We start from the raw sequence: 22,168 nt of genomic DNA on the forward strand, positions 1-22,168 counted from the left end.
CTCCTCCCAAACTTTCCCCCAGGTGTCTTAAAGGGCCCCACTCGCACCTGGCCGCCAAACGCCAAAGCCAGGCCGAGCCCAGAGTCTCAAGAGGGTCCCCCGCCGCGGAGTTCCCAAAGTCCGTGGGAGGCACTCCCGGGGCGGTGCGCAGCTGCGCACCTTCGAAACCACCGGGAGGAGGCCGCCCGGCGAGAGGCGCAGTCCCAGCAGCGGCGGCGTCGGTGGTCCCTTGGGCGAGGAGGCAGAGGGGGGCATGTCCAGGAGGGCCGGTTTCCCGGCTTTTGTACCCGCTGCTCTCACCAGCGGGCTCCTCCCAAACTTTCCCCCAGGTGTCTTAAAGGGCCCCACTCGCACCTGGCCGCCAAACGCCAAAGCCAGGCCGAGCCCAGAGTCTCAAGAGGGTCCCCCACCGCGGAGTTCCCAAAGTCCGTGGGCGGCACTCCCGGGGCGGTGTGCAGCTGCGCACCTTCGAAACCACCGGGAGGAGGCCGCCCGGCGAGAGGCGCAGTCCCAGCAGCGGCGGCGTCGGTGGTCCCTTGGGCGAGGAGGCAGAGGGGGGCGTGTCCAGGAGGGCCGGTTTCCCGGCTTTTGTACCCGCTGCTCTCAGTGTTTGATTCTTTGAGATTATGGGAACATTATAGGGATCAAAGCTGGATAGATAACTGATAAAGCTAGATTGACAATAGAGAATTAAGGGAAACCTGATAGGTCCTGTAGATAAGTAGGTTCTTCAGTCAGTCAGTATGTATTTTCAATATGTTTTTCAATGGGACTATCCTATACCTGTGTGTAGGATAGGACTGCAGCCTCTAACACATTCACATACATTACAAGAATCTAAAGTTATTGGTGCACTGAAGAACATGGTGACATGGGAAGATAGTTGTGACTAAGCTAAGCCCTAATGAAGCTTATTTGCACCAAATGTTACCACCTTGTCCTTGTAAACCTTTTACTGTAAACTTTATTTGCATACGTAGGTAAATGGGTAGGTAGGTAAATGCATAAATAGGTAAATTCAGTTGCAGTTTATACATAACTATTTGACCTGAGCTTAGGGGTAACTGTAGCTAGTATCCCACAATTTTATTTTGGCTATGCTAAATCAGTATGTGTTTAAAATATCTGAGAATGGCTGTTACTTTAGTACACTTGGCAGAATTAATTTTTGTTATTGGTCTAAAAAGATGTGAGCTCTTCCAGCATAACTTCTTGGATATTGTTGGATTTTGCCAGTTGTTGTCACTTCCACTTCCACTTGTTCTGTGTCTGTACCATGGATGTAGTGAGACAATTTTCATTGAGTAGGTACAGAAAAAACGACAGGGTAAGGGCAGAAGGGTTGGGACACTGGTCATTATTAAAAAGGTTTCACCAAAAGAAAATTTCAACTGGTGAGACAATTATTCCCTCACACATCACTACACCTGTATGGAGTGCACCCGTCTCCATTCTGTTTTGGGGTTGCTTGTTACTGGTTATAGCAATTTATCAGATTTGCACTAGGGTTCTTCCAAAGATTTCTTTCTTTTTATTTTATTTTAATTTTATTTTAAATCATGGGTATGAGCTTATGGTCTCTGAATTTTTAGAAGTTTTTCTCAGTTTTATACTGCTGTAATGCCAAAGTATAATTTCACTAGTGCACTGATGTAGTAAGTTGCTATTAATTTAAAAAAAGAAAAGAAAAAAGAGATGAGGATGGAGAAGAAGAGGATTAGAAAAGAATCTTACTTTTATCTTTCTAGCCAACATCACCATACCCATCATTGGGTGTGTGTGAGTGTTTCTTCAAGTCACCTGTGAAGTTATGGTGACCCCCATGAATTTCATAAGATTTGGAATACTCAGAAGTGGTTAGTGCCTTTCACAAACCTGGTAGAAACCAGAATTACTGATGTAGACATGTCCCTTGAGATTGATATGTCTTTTTAAAAACTCACATTCAAGGATGGGGATAAAAATGTGCAGCTGGAGCAGAGATTTGTCAGAAATACTTTGGGACAATAAAAATGTTGCTTGGATTTTTTTTAAAAAGCCCCAAGAACTTTGCAGCAACAAATGTTGCAAACACCTTTATCCCATCTGGAGGAGCCCAATGTGTACATTTAAGTAAAATTCATGAAGGCAATGGACAGGTTTGGTAGCCTATTGATCATTATTAATCATGGATAAAACAGGAATTGTAATTTTGCAAGGGTGGTTTTACATTTAGCCTTATTTGTAGTTTTGCTTAATGACGTGCATTAGAAAGATCCAAGATGACATACTGTACACTCATTAGGTTTTACAGATGATGCAAATGTGGAGGAATTGCAAATAGCTCAGAGGTGATTATAACTCAAAACAAGTTCAGTTAACACAAATGTTCATTCTGGGTTGGGAAGAAAAGGGGCATTTCTTTTTGTCTTTTTGTCAAGCCTGGAATAAAATCCAGAAAGTCTTCACTAGAGATGTAATTGCATACATCTTTCTAAGTTTTTATACTGAGTTGTAAATTGTAACAAATTCTTCAGAGTGCTACTATATCTCATAAAATTTTTCCCCAATAAAAAAAATCCTACATTAATGTGTCTGTATTTTCTGTTTATATATCACAATTTAGTTTCCTTCTTCTCAGCAATGGTTATAATATGTCTTTTTGTAGTTTATCTCTACAACATGCCTCTGACCTTAATATTTCCTAGTCCAGTGAAATCTTCAGCTTTTAGATTATTGGCCTATGTTGCCTTCTAGAGCTAGTACCCTGAATGTAGGGTAGGGATGTTTGCCTCTTAAATGCCGATGCTTCAATACTGATGCTTTCCCTCCATATTTTCTTTGTTATGTGTTGGCAAATCTACTTTGATTTATGGTGGCCTTTTGCATGAAAAACCTCCAAGAGACCCTGTTAATATCAGCTCTGATCAAGTCTTACAAACTCAGTGCTGTGGCACCATTTCTTGAATCAATCCATCTGTAATGTGGCCTTTCTCTTTTTCCAATTGCCTTTAATTTTACTAAGCATTACAGTCTTTTCCAATGAATTATGCCATCTCATCATATGCTCAAAATATGCCAACTTCAGTCTAGTTATTTTTCCTTCTAGAGAGTTCAGCCTTTACTATTTAACCCATTTATTTGTCATTTTGGTGGTCCATGGTATCAATGGAACTCTCCTCCATCACCACATTTCAGATGAGTTATTTTTTTGTTGTTACAGCTCTTCCCCCCCCCCCCGCCCCCATCCATGCATAGAAATTAGTAATACTGTGACATTGGTGATCCTTACTTTGATATTCAATATTTTTGGGAGAGCCAGCATGGTGTAGTTTTGGAGTGTTGGACTATAAGTCTGGAAAGCAGGGTTCGAATTCTGCTGGGTGACCTTAGGCAAGTAACAGTCGCTCAGCCTCAGAGGATGGCAATAACAAACCCCCTCTGAAGAAATTTGTCAAGAAACCCCTGTGATATGGCCTTACAGTCTCCGTACATTGGAAACGACTTGAAGGAACATAACAACAACAACAACTATATCTTTACACTTGAGGATCATATCTATTACCTGCTTATGTGACCTCCTAAGTCATAGATTTTTTCTGATTTCTTGATCACAATCACCATTTCGATTAGTGACTGAGCCAAGTTATAGAAAATGTTTGACAATTTTGATGCATTCATCACTCATTTTAAACGTATGTAATTCTATAGTCATTACTTTTGTTTTCTTAATATTCAGCTGTGACCCTGTGTTTGCACTTTCTTCCTTAATTTTCATCAGTAGTTGTTCCAAATCTTTGCTATTTTCTGCCAGTAGTGTCAAGACACCTGCATATTTAAATAATTGATCTTTCTTCTTCCAGTTTCCCACTTTCTTTCTCTGAATCTATTTTCTCTGAGAATAAGAGGAGATGTTGGAGGGTTGGGAAGAATACATATTTTCTTAGTGGGACAGACACTTTCTGCCACACAGCAAATTATTTGTTGCCTAATAACACAGTTTGAGGATATAGTCGTATACAAAGGATGACAAGCTACCATGGAAGCCAGGTTCCTTGACTTCTCTTGTTCTGCACTATAGTGTTTTTGGAATCAGATGGAGTTTTCATTCCCATGACTTCATTGGCATGGTCCTTCTCTTCATGGAAAACTGAATGAGAGAGAGAGAGAGAGAGAGAATGAGAACAGATTAGTTACATCACTCTGCTGGGAACAGTGGCCAAGACAATGACATGTCAGTTCAAGAATGAAGCTTAGATTTCAAGCATGAAGAGAAGCAGGGAGGATGAAACAATTATTCTCCCTGCTTCATTATACTATTGTGTGTTACTCACACAGAATCATAAATTCCCCCAATATATCCTTGATGTACCTTACATTTTAAGCACCTTACATTTTAATCTTTCATCTTGGAACACTCACTCATTGTAATGATAATATACAGATCAAAGTCATGTAGTGAACAGAGGGCTGGATCCAGATTTAGATATGAGTAAGTGGAATGTCATGAGAGCCAGTGTGGGTAGTGGTTTGAGTTCTAGATTATGGAGCCTACATTTATCACACGGAAGGAATTTCTTTTAATTTCAAATGAAAAGAAAATGGAGCCAGAACGCATTCACGTGAATTCACTTGTTCAGCGAATTTACGTGAACTCGAATTGTGTTTGAACCGACTTCCTATTGACTGAAAATAGCTTGCCATTGCCCGAAATTGCATGTGATCACCTCTCACCTCTCACGTAATAATGTGAAACCCCATGATTGCGTTCGGACTGACTTCTCATTGCCCGAAATTGCGTGTGGTAGTCTATCACGCAATAACGTTAAACCCCATGATTGTGTTCAGATTGCCATTGGATTATACTTCCAATTTCCCTTGTCTGATAACGTCCTCAGTCTCAATCTCAGGGGAAGGCAATGGCAAGCCTCATCTGAAAAAATGTGCTATTTCTGCAAGACAAAACAAAAATTCCAGTCTGCAGTTTGTTGAAACATTTTAAGCTTCAATTGTATGCTGCTTTTTGTCTGGTGTCCTATAGCATTTTACTCTTGCTGTCACTTTTGCTGTTTTCAGTTATTTTAAATCAGTTTTGTTTTTATTGTTGTTTAGCTGCATTTTGTCTGTGTTGGGAATGATAGCGAAGATGTAGGGTAGCAATAGTTTCATAACAACATCAACAACATGAACAACAAACTCTGCAGTATAAACTAATGACAAAAGTACATTGCCAAAAGCAGTCATTGTCAGAATTAGGATACATCAAAGACAGTATAGTAAACGTTGAATTTGCATCTTCTCAAATCCTTCAGATTTTGAATTTTGATAGTCCAGTCCTGTACAGCAGGGACATAGCCGGGGGGGGGGGGGGTTTCTTGGGGTCCAGGCCCCCCTCCATTAGAAAAACGAATGGTGTGTGCTGCCATGCTGCCGCACCCAAGCCCCATTATAATGGTGGCACTTAGTCTGGACCCCCCCTTCCTAACATCCTAGCTACGTCCCTGTGTACAGGGTCACACTTCCCATAAAGGACGAAGTTCACAGTTTGGGAGTACTCCTGGACTCATCACTACAGCTGTCATCTCAAGTAAATGCGATGACCAGGAGTGCTTGGTACCAACTTCGGCTGATACGCCAACTGCGCTCCTACCTGGACCAAAGGGACCTTAAAGCAGTGGTACATGCACTGATAACCTCTCATTTAGGTTTCTGTAATGCATTCTACTTGGGGCTACCCTTGTACCAAGTTTGGAAGCTTCAACTGATTCAAAATGCAGCAGCCAGGTTGGTCACCAGTACTTCTAGATTTAACCATATAACACCAGTGTTAAAATCTCTCCACTGGCTGCCAATTAGCTTCCGGGCGCAATACAAGGTGTTGGTTATTACCTTTAAAGCCTTACATGGCTCGGGCCCGAATTACTTGCAGGAACACCCCTCCCTACATAATCCACCCCGCACACTCAGAACATCAGGGAAGAATTTGTTGGAACATTGTAATACTCGATTAACCACACCTTCCCACAGAGCATTCACTGCTGCAGCCCCTAAATTATGTAATAGTCTGCTGGAGGAGATCCGTCTTATCACTACCTTAGATGCCTTTAAGAAGGCAGTAAAGATGGATCTCTTCCAGCAGGCTTTCCCATCGGATTTGGTATAGAGATGATGATGAAGATCCTCCTCTCTAAGTATGATGGTATATGAATTGAAGTTTGGAGATTTTAAGGAACTAATAGGGATGTATAATTCAGTATTAGTATTTTATTGACTGTTCAATTGCATTGTATTATTTTAATCCTGCTTCGATCCTTGGAAGAGGCGGAACATATAAATAAAAGTGGTTATTACTGTAATATTATTGTTATTGTTGTTATCTGCTTCATCAAAATGCTCTACAATAGAGAAATTAAGCATCCCTGGTACTGTGTATTGCTTCTTCCTAAAGCCTACAGCTCTTTATTTACAGGGCATGTAGTCTCTGTATTGTCCTGCTGCTATAGGCTTTTTAGTTTGAATGTGGGCTGAACTAGGGATGGAGAAATCTCCCAGTTTTGCTTTCTTCCGCATATCATGTTGTTGTTGTTTTAAAAAATCTTACATTCTTTCCATTCAGAATGTCAAAAACTTGGTGAATTCTGCCAAATTATTCAAAACAAAGCTGAAATTCAAATTTCCCCAGTTTAGATGGGAAAGATTCAATGGGCGTAGCGATCATAAGCATGGAGAGAACCTGCTTGCTGTGCAGATGTTAAGGGCAAAGAGCCTTTATAGAAAAAAGTGGCAATCTTAAATCAGTGATAATGCAGAAGAATAGATAGAGACAAAAACCAGATTTTTATCAATTAAGGACCAAATTCTGTATCCTGCAGCATTTCAGATGAAAAACAGGACACATATAGCCAGACAACATCTGTGTGTGGTCAAAGATGACAAAAGTTGTTAAGGAGAAAGCACATACAAGGTAGGAGAGGCTACAATAGTTTTCTTTTGCCTGAGCCCTGTGGGAAAGGCAAGATTTGCCCTCTCCTCTTCCCCTTGCTGAGTTAACTGAGCACAAACTACTTTTTCACTCTGAACTCACTTTTCAGGAAGCTGAGGATAAAGGGGGAAAGTGGTAGGAGGATAGAGAAACTGGGACATTTTAAAAGCATCTTTGAAAGTGAGGCAACAGAGGATTAATCACAACTGTCCTTGGCAAATCGGGATATTTGGTGAGGATGGAATTCCTGAGCCTAGATGGATTAATCTGCTACTCCTTTCATCTTTAATTTTCTAAAAGTCCTACATTTTTTTCCACACAAGTCAGGGTGGCATAGTGGTTTGAGTGTTGACTCTAGATACCAGGATTTGATTCCTGCTTGGTCATGAAACCCACTGGGTCACCTTGGGCAAGTTGCACGCTCTCATTGTCAGGAAAAGGCAGTGGCAAACCTCCTCTGAACAACTCTTGCCAAGAAAACCCCATAACGTATGGCCTTAGGGTCGCCATAAGTCAAAAATGACTTGATGGCACACAACAACAACATTCTTTCCATGCTCTGTATGAAGAAATGTGCCATTTTTTGTACATTTTTAATGAAAAATGTTGATTGTTAATTGCTGTCAAGTCAGCTTCAACTTATGGCAACCCTAGGAATGGGAGCCCTCCCCAAGACATCCTGTTATTAACAACCTTTACAGGTCTTACAATTGCAGGGCTGTGGGTTTCTTGAGTCTATCCACCTGTAGTGAGACCTTTCTTTTTATTTTACTGTCTTCCCTTTTTTAAAACATTATCATCTTTTCTAATGAGTCATGTTGTCTCAGAGTCCATCCACGCTGCAGAATAATCCGTTTTGATACCACTTTGACTGCCATGGCTCAGCGCTATGGAATTCTAGGAAGCTCTGGTGCCACAACAAACTCCACTTCTCAGAATTCCATAGCATTGAGTCATGGCAGTTAAAGTGGTGTCAAAATGGATTATTTTTGCAGTGTGGATGCAGCGTCAGTGAACTGAAATTATCACCCATTTTTCAGTCCAGAGTTTTTGGGTTGTTGTAATTTATTGCTGGTTTCAGTAGATGGCTCTGTAACATTTCTCAAAATGAATGTGGGTGGCAACTGCAGTGAGGCGGGGAATTCAAGCTTATTAAAGGAAGGGAAGGCAGCAAATAAAATGCAGTCAGAACAACAGGTGGACAGTGGTGAGTCCAGCTGGGAAGTGGAGTGGCTTGGAGGATACAAGTCCTTAGGAAGCATTTTTTTAGAAAGGAGAACACTGAAAAGAGAATGAACTAGGTGTCCCTTACAGCGCTGAAAAGGAAAGCCATAGGACTTTTGCGGTTACAACAAAGTGTTTTGTCTAAGCCTTAAAAAGAGGATCCAGGAATAATCAGACCAACTGCTCCTGCTTTATCTGAATATTAGTCTTCAGTCCAAGAAGTGTCCTGAGTCCGTTGATTTCAAACCTCTTGAACTGGAAGGAGCTAGTGGTGAGGTCATTTCATAATATATTTTTTCACCCTTATTCTCAAATGCAGAAATTGCATTTAGTTTCTCCCTGATTTCATTGCCAACCCCAGGACCTCAATCTGATGTGGGGTGTGTAGTGTGGGTTGCATGTTGTTTCTCTTAACTTTTTTGTCCCTTTTTGAAGCTGGGTTTATTCTCATTCGCTTGCTCTCCTTCCCTCTCTCAATTTCTTTTTTTTAATACTGTATCTTATATGGGTCTGCTGTGAGAAAAATGGAATACATAAAGCGATCTTGAGGATACACTGGACAACATCTTCCTGGAGTTTATTCCTCTTGGAATTTCCCTAAGAATATCATCCACTGTCCTTTTGGAAGGTCACAGCTTAAAGGGTGTTATGGTTTCTGATCTTTTCTCTTGAGAAATTCCTAGCAATGCTTAATTCCATGTGTCTGTCTCTTTAGAAACTGTGGGACAGTGTTCCAGAGGATGTCTCTCCTTCTCCTTTCTGGTCGTCTACTCCAGTTGTTGGCCATGGGTTTGCTAGCAGTGACTTTTTGTGTTGGCCCAGTGGAACCTGAAAAACATGGAAATGGAATCACCCAGGAGAAGAAATCCCCGTGGAATGAAACAGAAAGCCTTCCTTTGGTATCATCTAGTGACCAGGTAAGTACATATGCTACTATAGGCTCAATAATTCAGTGTGATGTCCTGTTTGTTGCCTAAGTAATGACAGAAGCTTTTCCTTTGTATTTAGCTCTACAACCAACAAGGCACAGGACTTAAACTGGAGTAGACGATAGACAGCCCAAAGGTGTTTCACTTTGAGATGTTGTTGTTGATGCTGTGTGCCTTTAAGTAGTTCCCAACTTATGGCACCCCTAAGACCACCCTATCCAAAGGTTTTCTTGGCGAGGTTTGTTCAGAGGGTGGTTGCTTTTGCCTTCCTTTGAAGCTATGACTTGCCCAAGGTCACTGAGTGGGTTTCCAGGGCTGAGTGGGGATTCAAACCCTGTTCTCAAGAGACATAGGAGATTATCATATGGGGATAAGAAACGGGACAGAAACAGAATGGTCCTGTCATGATGGCATGATTGCACAAAGACTTTCACATGATGTCATACTTCTCCTGTATTTCTCCCATGATTAAAGTAGAATGCTCCTGTAATATCTTAGTAATGCTAAACTCCCGTTAATAGCTTGCCGATAGTGCGAATAAAGCACTGTCGTGAAGGTGCAGAAGTCAATAATGTTTCATGCACGCTATTGCGAGGCAATCTGGGACCTTTTGCCAGAGTGCCTTTCGGTACAGGAAATTGTTCTCATTGCTAAAATTGTTTTTGGAGTGGATTTTTCTCGTATTTTGAGGTATAGGGCATGGTTTTGTTTGAACTGTTTGAAAATAATGTTGTAAAATATATCAATTTTATTTTGTTCTGTTCAGGATGGAACCATGATTTTTCACACATGTGCAATAGTAGTGAAACGGTTCATGTGTGAAATATTCAATAACGATATATTAACAATACAAGAATGGGTATATGCATAACACAATTGCATTTCTCTGCCATTTTTTTGTATTATCATTATCGCTCTGGGCCCCACAACAAACTCCAACTCCCAGAATTCCACAGCCTTGAGCCAGGGCAGTCAAAGCGGTGCCAAAAACGGGTTATTACTCCAGTGTGGATGTGGCGCCTGTCAGATAGCTCTGGTGCTACAATTAACTTCAGTTCCCAGGATTTCCTAACACTGAGCCAGGGCAGTTAAAGCAGTCTAAAACTGAATTATTTGTGCAGTGTGTTTTGGACCTATAATGTCGGTACCAGATAAGCTTGTCAGGGAAGCTGGTGGTGTAGTGGAGCCAGGGATCACAGGGTTGAAAAGGATGATGATCACATCTGCCAGTAATACTACTTGGTTGCAGTTCCCAATGTAGCAGGAAGGGAAGTAGATTTCCCCAGGAAAGATGTGAGTTGTTGTTTTTTTTTAAACTGATCTATGTTGTAATCCAAAGTATCTGAGAACCATTTTAGAAAATACCTGTTTCTAGTAGAAGTGAAAACGGCTAGAAATTATTTTAGATACATCCCTTTTGAACTCTTTGTCATCTACTGCAAGAAGAGCATTTCAAAAGTGGGCTGCTATCACTGAAAAGTGCTAGCATAAAATGCCACCTTCTAGCTCAGTGACACAAATTATTAGAAGAGTGTAATGCAGGGGTAGGCAACCTTTTTGAGCCGGGGACCGGGTTGCTGTCCCTCAGACAACCGAGTGGCCGAAGCCAAAAAAATAATAATTAAATAATTTGTTTAAAAAATTAAATATATAAATAAACCAAGACAAATGTAGGACAAAATTTTCAAATGGAAGACACTTTTTTAACAAAAAATGGAGGACACGCGAAAAAATTTGCTGATTTTTAAAAAAATGTTAATATAAATGCATGTTTCTGAGGCTTCTATAGACAATTGCCCCCCAAAGGCCCTGGCGGCAATCGGCAGCAGGACCAGGCTGGGGCCGGTCCCAAGGCCTTGCCGGGCTGCATCCGGCCCGCGGGCCGCAGGTTGCCTACCTCTGGTGTAATGGCAGCTCGGATCTATCAGACAAACATACACCCAGGATATTGGCACTGTTTGGAAATTATATAATCAAATATGACAGTGAAATGTATCTCTTGATGAGAGAGGGAGAAAAACAAAACCCACCCCAGTGCATTGACTTTATGAGAGGGGATTATAAATGACTTTGGAATTAATAGAGTGGCGAAAGTGAAGCAGATGAGATAGACTGAAGGATATAACATGATTGATATCTGGATGTGGCAGACATAATGAGCAAAGATAATAATCAAAGCATTTTTGGGAAGAGTGTAATATTATGTTGTTTGTTCCCAGACTGTCTTCTTTACTCTAAATGTATTGCCTTTGCTTTAACTTCCTTCTCATTATATAAAGAACCCTGCTATAGGGAAGATCAGCAGTGCCGTCTCTCGAGATGCCTGGTTGCTTCTTATGAAACAGTCAAACAATGGGGTTGTAATAAAAAAAGGGCCCAAAAGCCAACCCCAAAAGTTAAAGGTAAGGAATATTATCTTGACATAGACTCTTTTTGGAGAGGGGAGTCACTTTACAATAGGGATTCTTAGAATCTGATATAGCAAGCGTAGGCTTTTTGGCAAAAACTGTTGTTATCGCCCATGATGAAGTCTTTCAGAGGTATATTTTAGAGGTACATTTAAAGATGGCCTTCACGTGTAGCCTTGAGAGGTACATTTCATTCAGACACAAGAGGGCTTTCTTGGTGTCTGGTACCTGATGGTGACACACTCTTGTAATTAGACTACTCCTTCCCTGCCCTCTGTCTTCTAGCAGACATAGAGGTGGGTTACAAACCGCCACTTTGCGGTGGTCTCCCAGAGCTGCTGTTTGCTCCGTGAGGGAGTCGCAGCAGCCACACCGCACAACTCCCTCGCGGAGCAAAAAAGAAGCTCCAAAATGGAGCTTCTTCCTGCGGCGCAGTTATGATGCTGCGAGGCGCCAATGGCGCACTCGCGATGTCATAAGCGCCGCGCGATGTGCGGACGCACAGCTTCTGCTACTTCAATATGGTGGCGGCCGCGTGGAACGGCCGCCACCATATTCTCCGTATTGACTACGTATTAGGGTTAGGGGGGGTGCGGAAGCACCGCCCCTTCCTAACTCTAATACGTAGTCAATACGTATTTTATGGCGGTTTGTAACCCGCCAGAGCTTTCTACTTAGTCAGGTCTTCAGCAACTGACCCCCTGCTATGGTCACAGGTTTTAAATGCATACAGTGGCCTTTTAATATTTTACTGCTTATTTATAATTAGTTTGGAATTTTTAAAATGTGTTTAACTGGTAGTTTAATACAGTAATCACATAAATCCTCTTCACTATTTGGCCGTGTTGTGGCTCTTCTGAAATGTTAAGGGTTTAACTATATTCACTGTCAAATTCTCATGTGCTTCTTTTGGACTTCTGGGTGCAAATGTAACAAGAGTATGTGTGATCTGCAACAGAAAAATGGCAGGCAGAAAAGGAGTTAAGCATCCTTTCCCTGTTATCCTGTTTCCCTACTTTAAATTCTTGTTTTCCCAAGTTTTTTTTTACACACACACACACACACACACACACACACACACAGTTGGGCAGATAATGTGGCTGTTAACATTACTGGTTTCAGCCAAAATTCATCACAAAACAATTCACAATTGCCTATCTTCATAAGTTAGACATGTGTTCTTCTTCCACTTTTGGGATTCTTGGCCAACCAATGAATGTATTACTGGTTGGACATCACCTCATATTGATGTGAGATACACACACACACACACACACACACAATTTGAAAAATTGTGTTCTGTGATCTAAAAATTTCATCCTGGAAATTACTGTTCTTTTTCCTGCCTGTCTTGAAAGGATTGGAGAACCTTTCTCAAGTGGATTAATGAATTCATCAAGTGACAAACATCTCAATAAAACAGAGGCCACCTCTGGAACCTGTCAACATGGACAATTGGCCATAGATATGCAGATAACAGTTTCAGTGTCTGAAGTAAAGGTTTAAGTCACTGTCCTATGTTTGTCTCCTAGCTTGGCATTCCTGGTCCTCCTGGTCCACCTGGACTTCCTGGAGCCACAATTACAAAGGAAGACATGCTGAGAGAACTGCGATTAATACTTAAAGGTATGAAACAAAGGTTGCTGCACTCCAAGCAGATATACTATGGTACTGATTAAGCCCAAATACACAGAGTTAGGTAAGGTAACAGTAAAAGTAGTCTCTTGGCGTGAATGTCTAGTTGTAACCGACTGCAGGGGGGTGGTGCTCATCTCTGTTACTAAGCCCAAGAGCCAGCGTTGTCCGTAGATGACACCAGTGGTCATGTGACCAGCATGACTGCCCTGAATGCTGTTACCTTCCCACTGAGAAGTGGTACCTATTTGTCTACTTGCATTTGCATGCTTTCAAACTGCTAGGTTGACAGAAGCTGGGACTAGTGTCAGGAGCTCACCCCATCATGCAGCACTCAGGCCTCAAACAGCAAACCTTACGATCTTCTGATCATTAGAATTGGCATCTTAACCACTAAGCCACTGCATCCCATAGGTCCTCGATAATTGATGGTTATTGATTATGGTTGTCCTAATGATTCTCTGGGGTTTAGAATTCTCTTAAAATGAAATATGAAACTATTAAGCTTATCGCACAGCACTAGTCTTGCAGGAACAGGAACGCAACAGAATAGAACAGCACAGAATGGGGTGTTGCGCTGGAGTCATGCCATGATGCCACATGCCGTCTAAAAGGGCGCTCAGTGTTATGGTGCAATGGGGCGGAGTCACAGCATCCAGTGTGCGGAGGCTGCACTGTGGCTCTGCCTACAGGCTGGCACAAAGTGCCGGTCTGTATCCCCCCCTAAGATTCTCTTGTGTGTGTTAGTTGCTCTCTCCATTTTGGTAGAAAGGAAGGATACCAGTTAAATTAAATATTGTGTATATCCAGTTAGTTGAACTAACGTGATAAATTAGATGGTCATTGAAAACCACACGCATCTAAGTTAGTCTTTGCTAACTTTTCACAATGATTTCAGCAGGAGATAACCATAACTAACTTAATCTGAACTGCGAGCTTGGGAAATATACCTTTTTGGAACTTGTAAGGGATTCTTTTTTTTATAGTCCAAGAAAGTAGATGTTCAATGCTGTGCATTTTGATTAGAACCTGTTATGTTTACTCTCTTCCCTTCTTGTGAATGAAGACCTTGACTTGCACATGGAGATTATTTGGGCCCACCACAGGCATTTAACGTTGTCTTTCTGATTCCTTAGGAATAATCAGGGAACGGGAAGGAATCAAAACTTGCAAGAACTGTCAGGAAGAAGAAGACAGGGAAGGAATGGAAAAAAAATTATTTGCCCAGATGAGTGGACTACTGCTAGAAAACAGGGAGCCAGCGAGAGTAGAGGCAGCATTCTATTGCCGGATTCAAAAGAATATTTCAGTTGAACGACGATCACTGCAAGAGCTTCAGCTCTATTACATAGTGAGTAGCAGAGGGAGATGGAGCTGTTTCTAGTTGGTTTGGTGCATTTCTCTTGGAAGTGGCCAATGCCTGTGCATGCTAGGAAAGGGGGAAATGGCCTTTTTGCCTTGGCAGTAAGACAAGGATCCTAAAAAATCATAAGAAATTTGTCTTCTGCTTTCCAGGATGTTGTAGTGTATTCTACAACCAGAGATCCAAGCTCTGTTTTCAATTTTTAAAAGCAAATAACTGAAATTCAGTTCTCCAGAGAAAACGTAAAGTATGCTAACTTTGAAAGATCACATCACTAACTGAGATGCTTCTTACCACTAAGCTACGAGTTCCCTCATGCCAGGCTAATCTAGACACTTTTCTGTAAACATTAATGCATTTTATTCCTCCTGGAGTTTCCCTAAGAATAAAAGTGTGTGGATCTAGACTCAGCAATGCTTCAAGTAAATTCATGGCAGCATTATTTTCTGCAGTGTTTTCACTCTTTGCTGCTAGTTTTACTGTGGTCTCAGTGGTGTCACTTCTGTCATAATCTTTCCTTATGCCAGTGTATGTACTTTTAAGGTCATGGCAGAAGGAGGTGTCTTGTACTTCTTTCTGCCATAACCCCCCTCCCTTGTAGACAAACACAGCTGACGAAAAGGAATGCACCTTTATGGCCAGTGGGATGGAGACAGCTTGGGCACAATGCAATTTTGCAGGTAGGAAAATATACCTGGATGTTGGATATAAGTAAGGGAGGAGAAGCCTGGCAGAAAAAGGCTGGAGGAGAAGTATACTCACCAGCAGTCATACAGGATCTCAATTATTATGTGCTATTGTTAATTCATTGTGGGTATTTTTAATGTATTTCATGCTTTCCAAAGAACTCAGTCCAATTGGCGATCCAAAAGTGCCATAAATAAGAGAATGTCCACAGAAAATAATATATTTTAATATAATTTGTTGTTGTTGTTGTGTGCCCTCGTGTTGTTTCCAGTTTACAGAGACCCTAAGGCAAACCTACCACAGGGTTTTCTTGGCCTGAGAAGGTTTGACTCACCCAAGGTCACCCCATGAGATTCTATGGCTGAGTGAGGAAATGAACCCTGATTTCTGGAGTCTAAGTCCTACACTCAAACCACCATAATATGTTACTGTGCTATAATTTATTATAATAGTATGTCACATTACACATGGTTGATTTCAGTCTTGTTGAGAATAATAGTTTACTATAGGCATTATCAAGTCACATATAAGAACTCATAGAAAAAAAAATAAGGAAGTGCACTCTAGGAAGAGAAGAGGAATTGGAAGAATTGCAGCAAAATACCCACAGTGGTGGTATATGGAAAGATGACATGAAGGATAATGCCTTACCTTTCCAAATAATGTACTTCTAATGAGAAGGCAATTTTGGAATAATGGTGTAACCAACCATGATATAAAAACAATCAGTCATAGTCATGGGAATCACAACCAGTTCAGATTACACAAAATCCAGATGCCCAGAGTCTGAAAATTATGAGTAGATCACCTCCTACAGCATTGGCAAGTCTGGATTCAAGGCACTGTCTCCAACTATGCATCACACAAAGTGAGCAAGTGGTTAACCTTTGGCCCTACAGCTTTCTGATACCTTGTTTGAGCCCACTAATGAAGAGCTTGTATCAGACCTTGATCTCCATGTACAATAGAAAAGGCTGGAATTATTTTAACTTCCACTTGGTGAGTCTTTTTGTTTTTGTTTTTTGGTACTAGCCTAAAAACGGGGATGTATTCCAGCGTGGCCTAGGACTAAACCTTACTAGTGGTCAATACCAAGCACCTCTCAGTGGATACTACATCTTCAGTGCCACATTGCATGTTGGTAAGTGCTGAAACAATCTACTAATATTCAACAGAGCAATGCTCACAGTCAGGGCTGGCAGATCATTTCTTTCACTTCACCACCTAAATGTTCAATCTCTACCTCTGCCTCTCAACTCTGGAGATATGAATCTGAAAAGACTAGAGTATGACATTATAAGTTCTGTTCTAGTAAACCACAAGGCCTCAATGGGAAATATTACAAGGAAGTATTATGAAATGATCTTCATGGAGCAGTGCTTGGAAAAGTTACTTTTTTTGTCCTACAGCTTCCCGAATCCTCCAGCCAGCATGGTCAGTGGCCATGTGGACTAGGAGTTCTGGGAGTTTTAGTCCAGAAAGTAAAAATTTTAGGCTATGCATTGGTGTAAAAAGTAGGTTAATGAAATGAGATCAGGTAGTATCCAGCTGTTGAGGCCAAAGATTTCTTTACAGCAGCAGGTGCTAATCTTCTGTTTCAGCTTGATAAATTCTTGCTTGTTGCAGTTCCCAATGGCCATGCAAAGAAGAGCCAGCTGTGTGCTCGAGATCGTTTGCGTTTGCTGATCTGTGTCCAGTCACTTTGCCGTCAGAATATGTGAGTATGTGTAGCAGAAGGTATTCATTTAGGAAAGCACAGGTCCTGCATTTTATGCATGTTGGCCTGGCTTTCTCCTTTCAAGATGTGTCTATGATGGGAAACATTACACCAACTCGAACAGCTCTATAAAGGGATTGGACAAATTCATGAAGATTAGATAATCAGCACCTACTGTTCATGATGGTTTAAAGGCAGCATGCTTGTAATACCGGTTCCTGAGAAACACAAGTGGGGGAGTGCTATTGGATTCATGCCCTTTTGGGGGGCTTCCCATAATCGTCTGATTGGCCCATATGAACAGGAGATTGGTATGGACAGGTCTTTGAAATTTAGTTTTTTGGCCCACATCCAAGAGTCTCCCAGCCTGCATGGCCAATGGATTCTTGAGGCTGTAGTAAAAAAAGTAATGTTTCTGAGCTCTCTTTTTAGTCTTCACTGTTACCTCCTAACATAGCAAATCACTTACTACTTACTAATGTAGATACTTAGGATAATATGAGGCAGAACAGACTGAGAGTAGCAGCTGAGACTTGGTACAGCTATTATGAGCAAAGTGGCATGAGTTCTTTAATAAAGTAAAGAGGGGACATCATTTTATTTTGTATCCCTTGGTTTTGATGAGGATATTGGTATCTCTTGCTTTCAGTTCTCTCAAAACAGTAAAGCATTTGGACAAAAACAGAGAACGATTCACTGTTTCAGTCACTGGAACCCTCTTTCTGCAGGTGAGTATCTGCAAACAAACCAGTACCCAAGAGAAAACTACCAGCAGTCAAAAGTTGTAATGGGAAGTTGTGAATATCTAGTCTTGTAAGGGTAGAAGAGAGAATGTTCCATTTGGTCATATCTTTGTGATATGTGGATAAAAGAAGCTGACTTAACACAAGTCTGACAAAATTATCCATTTTCTCCCTTCTGGCCCTAAACAACAAATATTAAAGCCAGGTAGGCAAATATAAATATTTAGAGTAAGTGGATTACAAAACAATGTACTACAGACAAAGGAGGGAGCATTTTAAAATAATCTCTAGGGTGGATGTTCAAATCAGTGTATATTTTGCTTTGCTCATTGACTCACTTTTGGTTTTTCTGTTCTAGGTTGGCCAATATGCTTCAGTATTTGTAGACAACGCAACAGGATCCTCCCTTGTTGTACAGAGAGGGTCAGACTTCAGTGCTGTCCTCTTGGGCGTCTGACTGATCTGCACCCATCTTTCTTTAAGCTGGAATTTTGCCTTTACAGTATTAGCAATTAGCTAAACTTGCCCCTTCGGTCATGTCTGTGGAGAAGACAACACTAGAAGGAACACATAATTTGTTTGTGCAATACAAGCACACACAGGTTGCCACTTGCTGGTTAAGCTTGGCAAGATGAAGAACTGGATTCAGGAAAACTGGCACTGCTTATGGCAAAACTGTGCAAAAGGATGCTGAACAGCTGTGTGTATACACAGTGTTCAAAAATGTCAAAGATTTCATCTATTACTAAATGGCGGTATAGTAATTTTGTTTTCAGTGAGGGTTCTCCAGCCTAGTTTATTCTTAGAAATATATTTACTTTGTTTTCAGTTAGGGTTTGCTAATCTGTTTTATTCTTAGAAGTATATACTTGTTCTTAGAAATATATATGATGTTTCCTGCTCAGCAAGAGTAGGCTTTGCAAAGGATCCCACTTTTAGAAACACCACTATCTTACTAGATGAGTCATTTGCTAACATATGGCTGGCATTATGTTCGTCCAAATACATCTTAAGAAGTAGACTTTAGTCTACGAAAGCTCATGCTGCCAACTTTTTTCGCTCAGTTAGTTTCAAAGGTGCTACAAGATCTCTCTATATACTGATTCTATGACTAACATGGCTATGTCTTTGAATCCTGTTGTGAAAAATGCAGGCATAAGTCCAATTTATGCTTGCGTATGTCTTTTGGGGTGGGGAGTGTTCCTTGTGCAGGTCAGAATGCTCTTCCTTACAATGACCAGAGTTCTGTAATATCTTCTGGGACCCCCTGTAGGTCTTCCAGAAGTCATGGAGGATGATGTTGTTATAATCTGGCCATCACATGGACAGATGCATCTCAATCATCTCCTGCTCCCCACAAGTACTTATACGGCCATGAAGGTGGTGGTGGTGGGGAGATACAGGATGATGGTGATTCCTACAGGATGTTTCATAATTCTTCCATGGTAGAGGTTTATGAAAGATCTTCTGATGCAGGATCATGGACATGGATCACATGTTCACACACATTAACTCCCCCCCCTGCCTCCAACTGTGCTGATATTGCTTTTGTGTGGGATATACCAACTCTCTGGTCTCTCCTAACCTAGAAATGTAATTTCTTTATGATTTTGTGTTGCAGATTGCCCAGTTTACAAATGATGCTGGGTAAACTGCTAGCTATCAAGTTTGGCTCAGGGTTCATAGAGGCACTGGCTTGCCTCATTTGCTCCAGTACTAATCCAGTTCAGCTGTTGCCTTGAAATCCATCAGGCCACATTGTGCTGCTAACACATGGAGAAAGGACATATTTTGTGCCACTCATTTTGGGACTGATTATCAGGGCAAACTTATATGTCCAATGGCGACATGGAGGAGGAAGAAAAAGGTACTTCCCTTTCTTAGTAATTGTATGTACCTTCTCTGGAGCTGCTACAACTGCACAATGATAACCAAGAAATCTAACACAGTATAGAACCACCCTCTACTTCTACACCAATCCTGGCACGTAGGCAGGCAAATGAACTCTTCTCATATTTAGGGTTTTTTTTTTAAAAAAAAAAAATGTTTTCACAGAAATTGGGGGAAGTACACATTTTAGCCCAAGATATGTAATGGCTCTCTCCAGATAACTCTCTTTTATATAATCACTCCCTACAAGCTATCATTGAAAAAACGTTCTGCAAAGTATACTGTGGAAACCCTTGATACAAGTGGCACTTCTACTGGAGTGCCAGCATCAACTTTTCTGAAACAAGATCTGCTGCTAGGACTTCTTACACTGGTCTACAGACATGCAGTTACTCATACAGAGTTTAATTAAACAGTCATGTCATATTGCTTTCCAGGCAGTGAGACTCTGGATTTTTTAATCTTCTTCCCATGAAATGAATGATGGTGATTCCTGCAGAATGTTTCCTAATTCTCCCATGGTAGAGGTTTATGAAATAGCTTCATGTAAAAATCAGTCGGTTTCAGGAAAACATCTTATATTATCTCCTTAACATCTAGTTCTCTACAAGCAAGGATTTCCCCCCCAGCGCAGGGGAATGTTTTCACACATAAGCCTGCCTTCTCTATGCATTATTACCTCAGACTTATGAAGTGCAGGTACATGGGAAAAGAAATAGTTTTTTCCCAAAATGAGATGTCATCTTTCTGCATCAAGAGATCAAAAGAGCAGAAGCAGCTAAAGGAAAGGTCAAAACAAGTTTGGAGGCAGCTATATTGAGCTATTGCATACAACTAGATGTTTTAGGAAAGACAAATTGTCAGTAAGTAATGCACCCACCCTTCCCACTCTGGAAATGCCACTTAAGCCTGATAAGGCGCAAGAGGTGCCCTGCCCTCCAGCATGATTGCCCTTAGCTCTCCTACTGCAACTGTTTCCTAATAATGCTTACATTCTCATCTGTTAAGTGTATTAATATATATGCTTTAAAGTTTTTGTGAGCAGCTCTATTTATTGTACTATATTGAAGAGAATATATATATATATATATATATATGCATTTTTAGATGTGTCGTGTTTCCTTGGAAGAGTATACAAAGCAGAAAGGCTGCAACACAGGCTTTGTCTTATTGTGACTTGAATACAATACAAAATGTAGTGAAATGGCCACAATAAAGCAAACCTCTGGTTTAAGTGAAAGTAACCACCCACTTGGTCTTATCGCTGCTGGTTCTTCCTGCAGTCTGTGTTTATTTGCCCTTTATCCCAACTGGCTCACAGTGTGCACACAACAGCTTGCAAGGGTACCAAGTTGTTAAGATGTGTGCTGTCTGTTATTTTAACAAAGAAAGGAGTCTTTTAAAAGCATTTTGTAATAAAAATGTTTTCCCCACTTAACTTCCAGGCCCAAAACAAGGATGAGGAATGTGTGGCCCTCCAGCTTATGTTTGACTGCAATTCTCAACAACCAGTCAGACAAGCTATTGTCAAGGATGATAGAGGTTACAATCCAACACTATGTGGAGGGCCACAAACTCCCTATCCCTGGCTCACAGATAAAACATTTAAAACAAGAACAGTACCTGAACTCAGAATCTGTTGATTATTAAGTATATTTGTCACAAAGTGCTGATTTTTATGGGTAAGTGATCCATCATTAGTCCAGCAACATCCAGTGTTACTTCATCCAGTCTTCCAGTGTTGAGATCCCAATTGATGTACATCCCTGGGGAAACTAGCCCTAAGAATCCCCTGAAACATCTGTTTTGTGGTCTTTTGCAAGCTGAATCCTTTGTGTATTCTTAATGATGATCTTTATTTGTCATAAAGAGTGTATATTACACCTCAAGAACATTACATAAAATTTCAGCATCACGCTGATGTATCAGCCTCCACTCATACCAAATTAGGATATAAAGCAAACCCCACCACCTATATTTAGATGTGCATTCATTAGAAATACCCAAAAGCCAGTCCCAATAACTAAATAGTGGCCTAAACTCAATTATTCCCTACTAGTTGAATTAATTCAATTTACCTGTGTTGACTCTTACTCAGCAATTGCTTGGGTCAGTCTAACAACAGAATTCCAGCCAGAGTCCAGCTTAGTATAATGTTTTCATGTTGAAGCAGCAAAGGCAAGGTATACACTGGCTTTCATGACATTCTAGCCAGGCTACATTTGAAAAATATCTTTTGACAGCTACTCAAAAGAGAAGGAGTACCCCTATTGAAATATCTAAACCACCTAGCAGAATCCTCTTTGTGCCTGTGCATACACAGACATGCATACCTGTGCTAATACAACAGATTTCCTTACATGATTCCATTTCTACAGCTTCCATATAAAACCTACAGCTTCTTTTAAAATCCCTGTGTGATTCTTCAACAATGGTATCCTTTAATTTGTTCTTATGCTCAGTTTTGATTGACCTTCCATGACATTCAGGAAAGAAGTTTGTTTCTAAGCTGATCAAAAAGCCAGTGTGGTATTGTGCTTTGAATGTTGGATTAGGACTCTGGAGAATGGGGTTTAAATCCTCACTTGGCCATGGAAACCCACTGGGTGAC

The 22,168-nt window shown here is 40.9% G+C and overlaps 1 protein-coding gene across 1 annotated transcript; it reads left to right on the plus strand.

The window, feature by feature from the left end:
- The first annotated feature begins 8,068 nt into the window (after positions 1 to 8,068).
- On the plus strand, positions 8,069 to 20,621 carry ERFE (erythroferrone). The gene is made up of 9 exons (XM_042458506.1): positions 8,069 to 8,074; positions 8,869 to 9,102; positions 11,394 to 11,516; positions 13,055 to 13,148; positions 14,294 to 14,508; positions 16,240 to 16,348; positions 16,834 to 16,924; positions 17,574 to 17,652; positions 18,026 to 20,621. Exons 1-9 carry the CDS (start codon positions 8,069 to 8,071, stop codon positions 18,122 to 18,124), a joined length of 1,050 nt encoding a protein of 349 aa, XP_042314440.1. The 3' UTR covers positions 18,125 to 20,621.
- Positions 20,622 to 22,168: the final 1,547 nt, after the last annotated feature.

Source organism: Sceloporus undulatus, chromosome 3 (assembly GCF_019175285.1).
Source record: "Sceloporus undulatus isolate JIND9_A2432 ecotype Alabama chromosome 3, SceUnd_v1.1, whole genome shotgun sequence".
In the NCBI taxonomy this organism is placed as follows: domain Eukaryota; kingdom Metazoa; phylum Chordata; class Lepidosauria; order Squamata; family Phrynosomatidae; genus Sceloporus; species Sceloporus undulatus.

Coding starts and splice junctions, on each gene's coding strand:
- ERFE (XM_042458506.1), top strand. Junction 14,509..16,239: donor AGCTTCAGCTCTATTACATA/GTGAGTAGCAGA, acceptor TTTTGGTACTAG/CCTAAAAACGGGGATGTATT. Junction 17,653..18,025: donor CTGGAACCCTCTTTCTGCAG/GTGAGTATCTGC, acceptor TTTCTGTTCTAG/GTTGGCCAATATGCTTCAGT.